At 37.0% G+C, this 12153-nt stretch overlaps 1 protein-coding gene across 2 annotated transcripts in view; it reads right to left on the reverse strand.

The window, feature by feature from the left end:
- Positions 1-12153, reverse strand: part of plxnd1 (plexin D1) — a 109703-nt gene that overhangs the window by 88469 nt on the left and 9081 nt on the right. For both annotated transcript variants that reach the window (XM_033968977.2, XM_033968978.2), the window contains exons 3-4: positions 6242-6373; positions 5040-5140 (exon numbers count right to left, since the gene is read on the reverse strand). In XM_033968977.2, coding sequence (XP_033824868.1) covers positions 5040-5140; positions 6242-6373 — 233 coding nt within the window. The remainder of the gene's footprint in view (positions 1-5039; positions 5141-6241; positions 6374-12153) is intronic.

Genomic DNA, 12153 nt, shown 5'->3' on the forward strand with positions numbered 1-12153 from the left:
TATATTCAGGGTTGCATTGGGCATGAAAAAGCATCTAACACCAATGATTTACAGTGCTGACCCCTAAAAGAGAGAGAGCAGCCAAAAGGTTTAGTACCAGAACATTTTAATAGCTTTGATGGCTGTAATAAAATGCAATAATGAGATTAATTTTATTGAGAAGTGCACAGTGGGACTTAAGAAATGAATGTGAGAGTGAATGCCTGTCTGTGCTTATGTCTGGTTGTGTGTATGTCTGTGTGTGCGTCAGTCAGGCCCATAGATACAAAATAGAAAGGAGGGAAGATGCAATGCTTCTTCTTATATCTCTTTTGAACAAAAAAAATCTATTTAGACCTTCAAGTCCACTACAGATTTGATCTTGAACAGCTCATAGATAAAGCCTGATATAAGCTCAAAAACCCACTTCCTGAAAACAGCATCTGAAAAGAAGCTTTGAGATATGAATCAACAAACAGCGGATGAAGAGTAACAATACTGTCCACGCAACTCTTTTTGTCCCACACTGCAATCCGTAGCTCTAACTTCAATATCAAAGATGACACATATCCCGTATATAATTTCACTTTTTCCTTGTACTTGTCAGACGTAGCCTTTTTAACCATTATGATCAAGCACAATAGCCTCATTTCAGATTCACAAGACTTTCACACTATCTTAAAATGTCACGATCACCATTTTCCTAGCACAGTTTCAAACAAGTTCTTAAAATAAACATACTTAACATATATGCAGCTAAATTATGAATTGAGAAGGCGCACCACCTCTTCATGTGTTGGAGGGTAGAAAAATTTGAGCCAGTGTTAAACAGCAGAGTAACATACTGCCAAGATACTGTGAAAGAGATGGGGAGATATGACAATTTATAAAAAGAAAGTCAATTTTTTTACCATGATTTTTAGAAGAAGTACTAAAAGTAGTAGTATTAGTATTAATAGTAACTAAAATACACAATAGTGGTGGTAGCAAATGTATGTAGCAGATCGTTGTGAATGTTTTTTCTACTTTTTCATTTAGCTAAACAATAATTGTATGATTTTTCTAGTATATGATGATTGATGATAATAATTTTCAAATATTGTAGTGTACTTGTACTTGTACATTACAGTCCAGTTGTTCTCATGTTTGATCTTTATATACTGTGACAAGCACAGGGAAATACAGCATGTGTGAAAAAGCAGCACCTGATGTCTAATCTGATTCAAATAATGATATTCTCGTCTGTTGTGTGGTAGTTTTGATGAGTTAAAGCACGATGATGGTGATCACAGGCTAAAACCTTTAATCTACTTCAGTGCCCCATTGCAGTGGTGGGGAGAGATTGCACCAAAGTAGGTGTACATGTAGAAGTAACAGTATTTCAGTAATGTTATATTCATTATTTCATAGTTAGAATTGCCAATGATGAGGCAAAGGACTATGTGTCTGAGGGCAGTCTCACTTGAAACAATTCTACTTTATAATGACTGAATTAAAAACTACTGAGCAGAGAAAGCCCGTTAGCTACGGGTTTCTTTCAAATCCTTGTGTAATATATTAGAGGGATTGTATTGTTCTTATCAATGAACACCTCTGTACACTGTTCCTATCTAATTAATCAAGTGTCAAAAAGTGATCAGAGGCTAATACTGTAATTCATCTACTTTCAGACAACAATACTGGCTCCTCTCACAGACTTGTTCTTATGCCAAGAACAAGGGAGACATCAGACTAAAACATAACATAACCCAGACCCTCATAGAGACATTAGTGGTTTACAGATTCACCCACACTCCCCCCTTTTCTGTCCAGTCTGCATGCATTTTGAGACCCAGCGGCTACTGCATGACCAGCCCAACACACATGACATCAGTGGGAGAGAGAGACAGCTTAGTGACACAGAGACTTACCGAGTTTGACATTTCATCGTCAAAAGAGGCAGTGTGCACTCTCCCCTCCCACAGCCGCCATCACAATCACAGCTCTTTGTACAAGCATAGAGAGGACGACAAGGGCACCAGGGGGGAGGAGGAGAGGGCTACAGAGACACAGAAAGACAGATCACTAAAGTCTCAAAGCTGAAGAAAAAAAGATGGGAGTAAGACGTGGGAGGGGCAAAAAGGGGTAGCTAGCGAGAGAAAGGAGGGGGTATTTGGCATCTGTTTGCGCTCTGGAAAGAAATGTGTGTTTTTTTGTGATGCCATGTTTGCCATATGAGATTTAGTAGACAACATGTAAATATGAAATAGAAAAGATGTAGTTCTACACAACAAGATGGATTATTTTCCCAGGGGAAGAGCCTAGATCAAGGACCAAGAAGCTATGGCCTCTGATGAGTCATTACAAGAGTAGACTCACTCAAATTATCATGGCAATATACTCACTATGGCTGTGTTATTGACCTTATTCCGGCCCACCCACTTTTGCCTCTAAATGCACCAAACCATGTTGTCTTTGTGGTGGCACTTTTGATTAAGCTGGAATCCCAAGGTGAATACTACAGCTACTACAGGGTGGCCCAAAAGTCACTGAGACTTTTAAATCTTCAATAGCTCCTATAACTCTTAAGTTATACTCACCAAATTTTAGCAGTAGTTAAACTGAACCTTCTGAAATTTTTGGCAATATATACGGTTATAATTGTTCACTTACACTTGAACTTATCACTACTTAATCTAGGGGTAAAAATTACCTAATTTTTAAAGATAATGTTTTTAAAGTCCCCCATTTTCAGTTTCACACTGAATAGCCCGATCCAATACACTCCGCATAACATTTGAAAGAATTTCCAGGCTCATGGCTCTTATTTGATCCTCAATATTACGTTTTAAGTCGTTTATTGTCTGAGGTTTATTCACAAACACCTTTTCTTTAATATCGCCCCACAGGAAGAAATCAGGACTAGTCAGGTCTGTGGAGATCACATACTGCACCCTGTCTTTGAAAACGAAGTAACACCGCTGGGTCTCTGAATTAGACCCATGTGACTCAAAGTACCACTGTACAATGAGGGTTTGTTCCTTGGTGCTGTATTTGCTCATATTAATGTCGGAAGGGTAGTTCTAAATGCTCTGAAAAATAAAATAAAAATATTTAGAAACAAAAGAGTTTTTTGTATTGCATAACTAGGAGTGGGTCTTTTGAAAGAAGTAGATGAGACACTTCACTGTAATTGGTTAAATCCAACTGTTAGTCCCTCATATCTTAAATGTGGTCCAACCAAAAACAGTGTCTGTTACTGAGGAGACAGCTGCATTAAAAAGCATATTGTTACAGGGATGAGATCACTATTCACATGTGGGACAGCTCTACTATAACTGCACATTTTTCTTATTAGAGACATGTTGTCTACAGCAACTTAGATGTGTCCCACCAGCAGCAGATTGGCGATTGGCAACTCAATTGAACTATCAGTGGATCAGACAAAAACAGTGAGTGAATCCATATTTAGATGTTGATGATAACTATATATTTTTATTGTTCCTACTACATCAATTGCTGCTTCTGTTATTTATACTACTACTGTCACTTGAAAGACAGTCCGAAGTCTCAGAGCTACTGAAAGCAAGGGCGAGACAAAGAAGAGAATCGCATGGGTAAAAAAGTGCAGTGAGGCGAGAAAGGGAGTAGGCTAAAGAAATGACATAAAGATAAATATGACAAGAATAGCCCCCACACAGACACACACACGCACACACGCACCCCCGCACGCGCGCGCGCACACGCACACACACACACACGCACGCACACACACACATGCACTACAGTCATCAGTTCCCCTCTTGCTGCTTTGAATGGCCTCTGGCAATGCAGGGGCCTCCCGAGCTCAACATGAAATCCAACTACTATCTCAGCCTGATCTGTTTTAATCACTAGCAAGCAAGCGTCCAGCCATACCGGGGCCTATTACTCAAACAAACAAACAAACTACAGCCCAAAAAAGAGGGAGCCAGATTGCCAAACCACAGTGAGTGAGTGAAACAGCCAGCCACATTAATCAAAGCCCTTGTAACACTTCAGCCAAGTCACTCCTCGCCTGTCATTCCCAATACAAGTACTGAGGGATGGGCCAAAACAATGATGTCGCTTTGGGCTCAAAGCAAATGTAAAGACAATTTATTTCACTACTTCTAAACCAAAACACTCTCTAGTTGGTGTGTGTTTTTCTCTGCCAAAAGTCATTGAGCTTGGCGTCATTAAGTTTGAGAAAGAATCCAAAAACAAGGCTCACTGGTTTTGCAGATCTAAAGCCTAGCAATCTAAATCATATTTTATTGCAATTTAGAGACATGCCGTAATCACCCACAGTGAAATTCTTAAATACAGAGGAATGCATCATAATCACAACTACTTTTACTCTGCTTATCCACAGATTTCAGAATGATGAAAAATTAACATCGTTGCCATAGTGATTAACAATTTAAAGCAAAATAGTACATCTGCTGAATTTTGAAAAAGTCCTCAAAATGCTGCAGATAATAGTAAAAGCCCATGAATAATACTGTTGCTACTTTACCAAACATGCACTTAAATCCATAACTGCTTCACATTTTGCAACCAATGTGAAGAGTTTCTACTAAATTTGCAGCAACAGTTTCGTAAGTGCGCCTGATAATAATTTGACAAAAAATGTGATGCTTTTATTAGTTTAGTAGTTCCAAATTCAGTTTTCTCTCAAATGCTGATGCTAGATCTAGGGCTGAAGGCCTTTAGTTGTTAGTTTTTTTAGTTTTTATGTACATAATAAGGATTTATATGGGACAACAGCAGAAAGGAAAAGTGAGTGAGTGCAGTTTGGGTCAGATACATAAAAATAAGTTATAATCTGTAGATTTTTTGCCCCCCCTCTTTTTAGTCAGCTAAGTGATTGGCACGACATGTCTTTAGTCAACCAAGAATTTATTTAGCCGGCTACAGCCCTAGCTAAATGTGTGCCCTATAACTAAAACATACAGTGTAAATCTAACTGCAGTGCCTTGGTACAACAATCACAATTAGATATTTTTACAGAATCGTTATACAGAACAAGACATAAATAGTTGATTGCATGTGGAGCTTACCTTTTCTCCAGAGTGCACCAGCCACAATGAGCATCTCCAGCTCCTAAACAGTCACCACAGCTCTGCCACTGGTCACACTGGGCCACCTTCACCCTCAGCATCTGCACAAAACAGGACAAAATTAGCAAACATAGTCTTTTTCTTGAACTGATTTTGGGGGAAATCAGTATTAATGTGTGCTTAAATAGATTTTGTGTTGTATTTGTTTTTTGGTTTTTTTAACCAGGCTTGGGACCTCACTAAACTATTTCAAACATATTTCAATAGCATCACGACATTGATAGTAAATATAACCCAAAGCAATCCATCTATAAGCAGTCCCAAGAGTGTTTGTTGGAGTCACTCAGGGAAGGCATCTGATGTAAATATGTGAACTTGTAAACTTCATGCTATAATACGTAGATAATTTGCTATGACGCCAGCACAGAAAAGCAAAAAAATAAATAAAAAAATACAACACAGGCAATTTTCAGTGTCTTATAATGTCATGATAAATACCCCCCCACAGACAAATAATGAGTGTGTACCACTGCCCCAGATCTTATAGATTAACTTGTAAGCAATAAAAGTGCAATTGTGTCTGATTTAAAGGCCATATAAAAGCTAGCTTTCACAGTTTCTGCTAGAGAGAAAACTATTTAATTTTGTGGTTGTCGGCGTAGGACCAATGCATGCACAGAGAGAAGAGCTGGAGGTAAAGCCCTATCACAAGCAAGACCTACACCAAGCACACTGCTCTAGAAAATCTCAGTGTACTATATATACAACAGTGTGACTGATTACAACTGGGGCAGAAAATGTACATACTGATAAAGTGATACATTTTAAAACTGCTCAGGAAAGATACATTCATTTGTATTGATACTTATAAATGAGTAGTTTCAATAATACTTTTCGTATTGCTTAGTATTAGATTTTTCATACATTTGACAACAATAGCACAAAGGTAATACTATAGTGGGTTCACAGTTACTATACTTCTACTATATCATGTATACTATACTACTACTACTGTAACTGATAAATACTTCACTCTTTTGTCTGTGCATGCTTAAATCTGTTTTAAATCTAGCAACTTTCCACCTGAGTAATTTAATAGCATGTTTTCATAGTGACTCATTTCTCAAGTGTGTGTCCATAAATATTAATCATATGACTATAAAAGGAAAATAAGCATGTAAAGACAGGGACTGCATTCTTACATGGTTCGATGTCATCACATAGAGGAAGTTTCTGTCAGTGGGGTCAAAGGTCATGATGTGGTGGACTGACTCAAGTGCAGGGAGCTTCAGAGTCCACTGATTGGCCAAGGTCAAGTTTGGCAGTAGAGTCAGCTGTGAAAATAGAAAGTGTGGCATAGTTAGTAATGTGCTGTTATTACACACAAATGAATATGAAATTGACCAAAAATAAATCATTTTAGCCACTGCACCTCTTAATACTGCCTATTTCTATCCTTCTGCTGTTATTACTTCTACTTAGTCCTGTCATGATAAAACATTTTGAAGTACAATATATTACTGATGAAAATATAGACGATAAACGATAACATTGAATACAATTATACCACAAACACAATCGTAATCATAAAGGTGTTCTCCCCCAAAAAACTATTCTACATGTATAGTGTTGTTAATAAACATGAGCTACAATAAATAAATGAATGAATCTCATCATTGTACAGAAAGATAACAAAAAGTTCCTCAATAGTGCAAAGTAAAAGTACCCAAGATAAATATTGACCTCCAAAAATGATTGTTCCAGCTCTCATTTATTGAACAATAAGATGATATAATATTTATCATGACAGGCGTACTTTTCTCATTTGCTCTACTACTGTAACTTATACTTAAACCACTGCTGTTACAGCTGTTTCTGAACAGCGTTTGGAGTTGACTTATTTACTTAAAGACTTATATTTTTTTCTTACATTCTCTATATTTTTTACTTTGCAGAGGCAGATTACTTGAGGGGAAATTACTATTAGAATTTGACCTCTGATAAACTGGTGCCATTAACAATGTCTGAATTATCAAGTCCAGTCGCCAATGTCTTGCTTCATATTTAAACAAAAAGTGCTCAAATATGGAAAATTTCTCAACACCAGCAAATGAAAATAGGACTTTTCAGTATTATGGGGATATGCCATGTAACCACTTATAATCAAAACAATATTTAATTTGATACAATGATGCTGTTAAAGCTTTTATAAAACATGTTATTTGATGTTGTATAATACTATTACTAAATGAAGACTATTCATTCCCAGTTTCTTATCATGTGGATCGGTAACATTCATAGATTCTTCTATAATTCAACCTTGTCAAATCTAAAATAGATTTTAGAAGAGCTTTTGTTCAAGCTCTGTGTCTAATCTGGTTCAGTCGAGCAGTCATTTATCTGCACCGCGGCGTCTTACTCCGCATTTTCACATAGAGACAGACAGAGAAACACACAACAAAATACAAACTGGTACTGCTGACTGGGACTTCCTGTCACGCACACTGCAAACAAAGCTCTTATTTCTGAGGTTCGTCTGGTTTCCCTTCACTCGGGAAGGAGAACAGAAACTCATGATAGTAATTGCAGTTGTATTAGCAGTATGGACCGGTATTATAGGACCTCCAGCACCTGGACTTATGGCTTAGATATACTCCTGGTATTTATGGTGTTTAGGAGTGGCACAATATCTCGAAATTGAATTGAAACAGCAAAGGCTGCAATTATTTAAAATGTCCTTTGCAAAGAACAAAGTATTCTGTCTGTCCTTATGGAAAAAAATCTTATTAACCCTGTAGTCTAGACATGAATTAATTTCGTAGTGCATATCTCAGATGTTAATGTAACCCCCAGTTTACACCAAATCAGTAACAGCACTAAGCACAGCATACACGCAAGAATCGCTTTTTATTTTAACTGGTTGGGCAGTCTACACCAGTAGTGCCATACGCTCGTCCACCAGGCGTCATTACGCTACGCATCGCTCAAATTAGCTTAGAGTTCTAATTTTTCAGCATCAACAGAGTGTCTCCAGGCATTTTAGCAGGGGAAGGCCAGGAAAACATGCGTCGCACCAAGGACCTCGGGGAATGACCCGTGATGAACTATGAAAGGTTTATAGGCTTGGGGGATAAATATAAGACACTTTACGACGTCAAACATTAATTTTACAAGGACAACTTATGAAGGAAAAGACGCATGGCTAGCAGACACAAAATTTAAATGGTACGTAGTTGCCTAATTAATGCAAGCAACACAGCCACGGCTTGTTACTGCTACGCAAAGCATCCCTTGTCAACTTTTGTATAGTTTTTAAATGCAATTCATCCAATCAACAATGAATATGTAAGCAATATAAAACAGCTTGATGTTTAAACGTGAGAATATACAGAGGCTAGTGTTGCAAGAGTAGCTCTGATGCCTATGTAAAAATATGCACATATGCAGCTTGGCAAACATTATGCATGTACATTTTGGATAATTGGATGTGTTTAAATTGTGAACAGGATCCTACTTTTAACATAAATCACAAATCTTTTCATAATCACAATACTTTTGTTTTTTTTTGGGGGGGGGGTTTTCAGAAAATTTCCAATCCTTTTTTGACTGCTCCTGTCTGTCCTTGCTTCATCCAAGGTTTAGTCTTAGTTTAGTCCTGCTTTAGACTTTAGTCCTGCTTTAGACTTAGACTTTAGGCTGGTGGAATTAGTCCAGTTATTTAGTACTGATTTAGCATTGGTTTAATCTACGACAATTATTTATTTTGTTTATGTTCTGTTCAAGAAACTAATATTGACAGCCAATTTTATTTGTTTTAATAAGACAAAATAAAGTAAAATAGGAAATTGTGATCAATAGGAAATCTTTGGTTTTTTTAACATTGCCCAGCCTTATTGTTCTGTCATGGTTTAGACCTGGTTTAGTTGTGCTTTAAACATTTATAGACCTGGAGTTATCCTTAAAATACAAGTTTAATCCTAGTTTAGTCCTGGATTGGTTTAGTGCTGGTTAAATCCTGGTTTAATCCCTGTTGTGTGGCATATGAGAATACAAATAACATGCTATTCCCCCAAACAGACAGGCACTCACAGACCAACACCCCGGCTGTGTATAATGCTGACTGGGACTTCCTGTCAGGCGCCCTAGAGCTCACAACGCTTTTGTTTCTATTATTTGTCCGATTTCCCTTCAATGGAGACTTTAGGGAAGCTGACAGACTGACCAGCATCTGTTTACAAGCCCGGACGCTGTCTCTTCACCATCACCTCAACAACACAACCCCACCACATTACTTACACACAATACACACACACACAAGTGAGAGAGACAGGCATGTTACTGTTTGTTCAACCAGGGCAAATGCAAGGCTGAGTAAACCATTGACTTCACTTATCTCACCCGAAGAACCACTCTCCATTTTAAAACACCTGCTTAAACGAAACGCACACACACATGCTTGGGTTTTATAGCATCTGTTTTTACACTAAACAAATGAAGCGTGATCTCTGAGTGCCGTAGCAACATGGATATGTCAGAGATGCTGGAGGTGCACCAGACAGGTATAACATTATGGCCACCTGGCTGATCTGCAAATTGCATTTATTTATACATAATTAATTACATGTAGGTCTTCTATCGAGCAAAAACAGACTTAATTTCTTCAGCAATCTGGTCAACATTTTCAATGCAAACTATACTATTGACTAGAACAAAGGTCTGCAACCTTTAACTGCAAAAGAGTCGCACTGGCCTGTTTCAAACTAAATGAAAGTCAGAAAGAGTCATATGTTTTTTACAAGTAATGAGATGAAGTGATTAATAAATTAAGTTAAGTCAACTGTTTGCAGCTATTAGAACATTGTAAAGAATATGTAGCATTTTATATTTTTGAGCATATTGTATGTAATTTCCTACATTATGGTGCATTTTATGTGTAATATTTACTCTACAAAATTATTATTTTTTCTGATTTTATGCATGGGATTTGCTCAAATGAATAGTACAAATATCTATAAAACAAATACTCTTTGGTATGCTACAAACACTGTCAAATATAAACTTAATAAATAAAATAAAGAAGACCTAAAATAAACTTTTTTCTCAGTCAAAATCCATCAAAGTGGAGGCTTTAAAGAACCGCATGTGGCACTTAAGGGAGTGGTTACAAACTCCTGGACTAGAAGATCCCAAAAGAGTCACCATTTTGGATATAGTCTGATGGTCTAGTCATTACAGTTGGAAACAACAAAGTTATTTTTGCTGGCTTCTAATATAGGGTGACCACCTGACCCTCTTTTGGATGTTCTACACAGCCTTTTAGGCCCCTGTCCCTTGCTCCACTTTAGAGAACGTCTCACTTTTTCATTGGTGCCATAGAAATTCAATAAAAAGTGAGATTTACATAGAAAAATACATATTTAGGGGAGCTTTCACAGTTGTAATATGTAGGCACCTAATGATATTCCAATTTATGTTACAATTAATCAAACCAGAAAATATTTTTTCTGCAGTTTATTTCCTGTGTCCATCCCTTAGCCCCAACAACATTCAACAACTTTTCTACAATCTGACCTATTCTAATAACTATCTCCATATGCGTAACTTTTATGTGTGTGTGTTTTCAAATCACTTGGCTGTTTTCCCCTACACACATGCACCTGTGTTTGTGTATAAGGTGTTGGGTGGAGGTGAGAGGGGAATCAGAGTGGGGTGTCACCGGTTGCCCCATGAACACCTGCTTTGGTGATAGTTTTATCTGTTTTCTGTTGTTTGGATTTGAAAGAGCCTATTTGAAAGCGTTCAGCTGTAGTACACTGAATAAGTGAGCATGTTTGGAGCTGTACCTGCTGTAACGGAAACTTCTACCCAAACATAATGTGTGTGGTACAAAAGAAAGAATGAATAGAGAGATTCAAAGGCTGATTCAGTTGGTTGTTAAAAATAAGTTATGGGAAAAGAGATTCCTATTCCTAAAAAAACTGTTATGCAAAATCGATTTTTTGAGTTTTTATGTTTATGTTATAGTTCACTCACCTAAAGTTGCATTTGGAGTGATTTGTGCATGTTTGAGTAATCTTTAATTGCTTATTTTCAAGACGCCATTTTGTCGATCAAGCCCGATCAAGAGGTATACCCACAACCTTGTACTTACTTTGTTCTCCAATTAAATTATCTACAATCGGTGACACACATAGGATTTGGCAGCTTGACGTGCAGCTACCCATGGCTGACATCTGCTTCCATTGGGCACCGCTGTTTTCTAACGCAGAAGTTAGCAGACATGTTTCTTTGTTTTAGATTAATATTGCAATTGAAAATGTCCAAATTATAACATAATGATTCACAGGTATCATAGATTATAACTATATAGTAGACACAAGCACAATATGTCTGCTTTAAAGGTGTGCTATTTCAACATGAAGCTTTTATCACATAGTCATAGAGGAAACATACCCTAATATTTGAACTTCAATAATACTTAACATTAATAATAATCGAGTAGAATAATAATAATTAAAAGTATGATTATAAATAATAACAGTTTGAAGTAGAATTTAAATAAAGTTACTTTGAAAAATGTAGCTAGGTAACTAGAAAAAGCAATACATAAATCCTACAATTTGGAATGAGCCCAATGGCATTTTGAGAGAGGAATATTCTCTAGCTGTCATTTCTTGATTCTTTTGTTGATAAGGCAGCAGTTATCTTTATTGCAAAATGATTATGCTGGGTCAGGACATACCGCCCATTTTACCATTCAAATGTGCATCAAATTGAGATGACTCCTCGCGTGCAAGCAGAGGTGAGGAAATTGGATGAAGTCAGATAAAGACGGACTCTGCAACAAAGGAGTAGTAGCCCTAGTGATACAAATATTCATAGTAATAGTAACTACAGTAAAGACGGTACTAGTAATATTAGTAATAGTAGTAATAGTACTACTAGTAGTAATAGTACTACTACTATTACTACTAGTAATATACTGCCAGTTACAGACTTTTACTTGGTTTATTTTTCTCCAGTGAGAAAATTATAATTATAGACATGTTATCACAGCACAAAGTCATCTTGACCATCTAAATCTGATTTGAACTGGAGTGAGTGGAAGTGTGGT

The sequence above is a fragment of the Periophthalmus magnuspinnatus genome, chromosome 7 (assembly GCF_009829125.3).
Source record: "Periophthalmus magnuspinnatus isolate fPerMag1 chromosome 7, fPerMag1.2.pri, whole genome shotgun sequence".
NCBI lineage: Eukaryota > Metazoa > Chordata > Actinopteri > Gobiiformes > Gobiidae > Periophthalmus > Periophthalmus magnuspinnatus.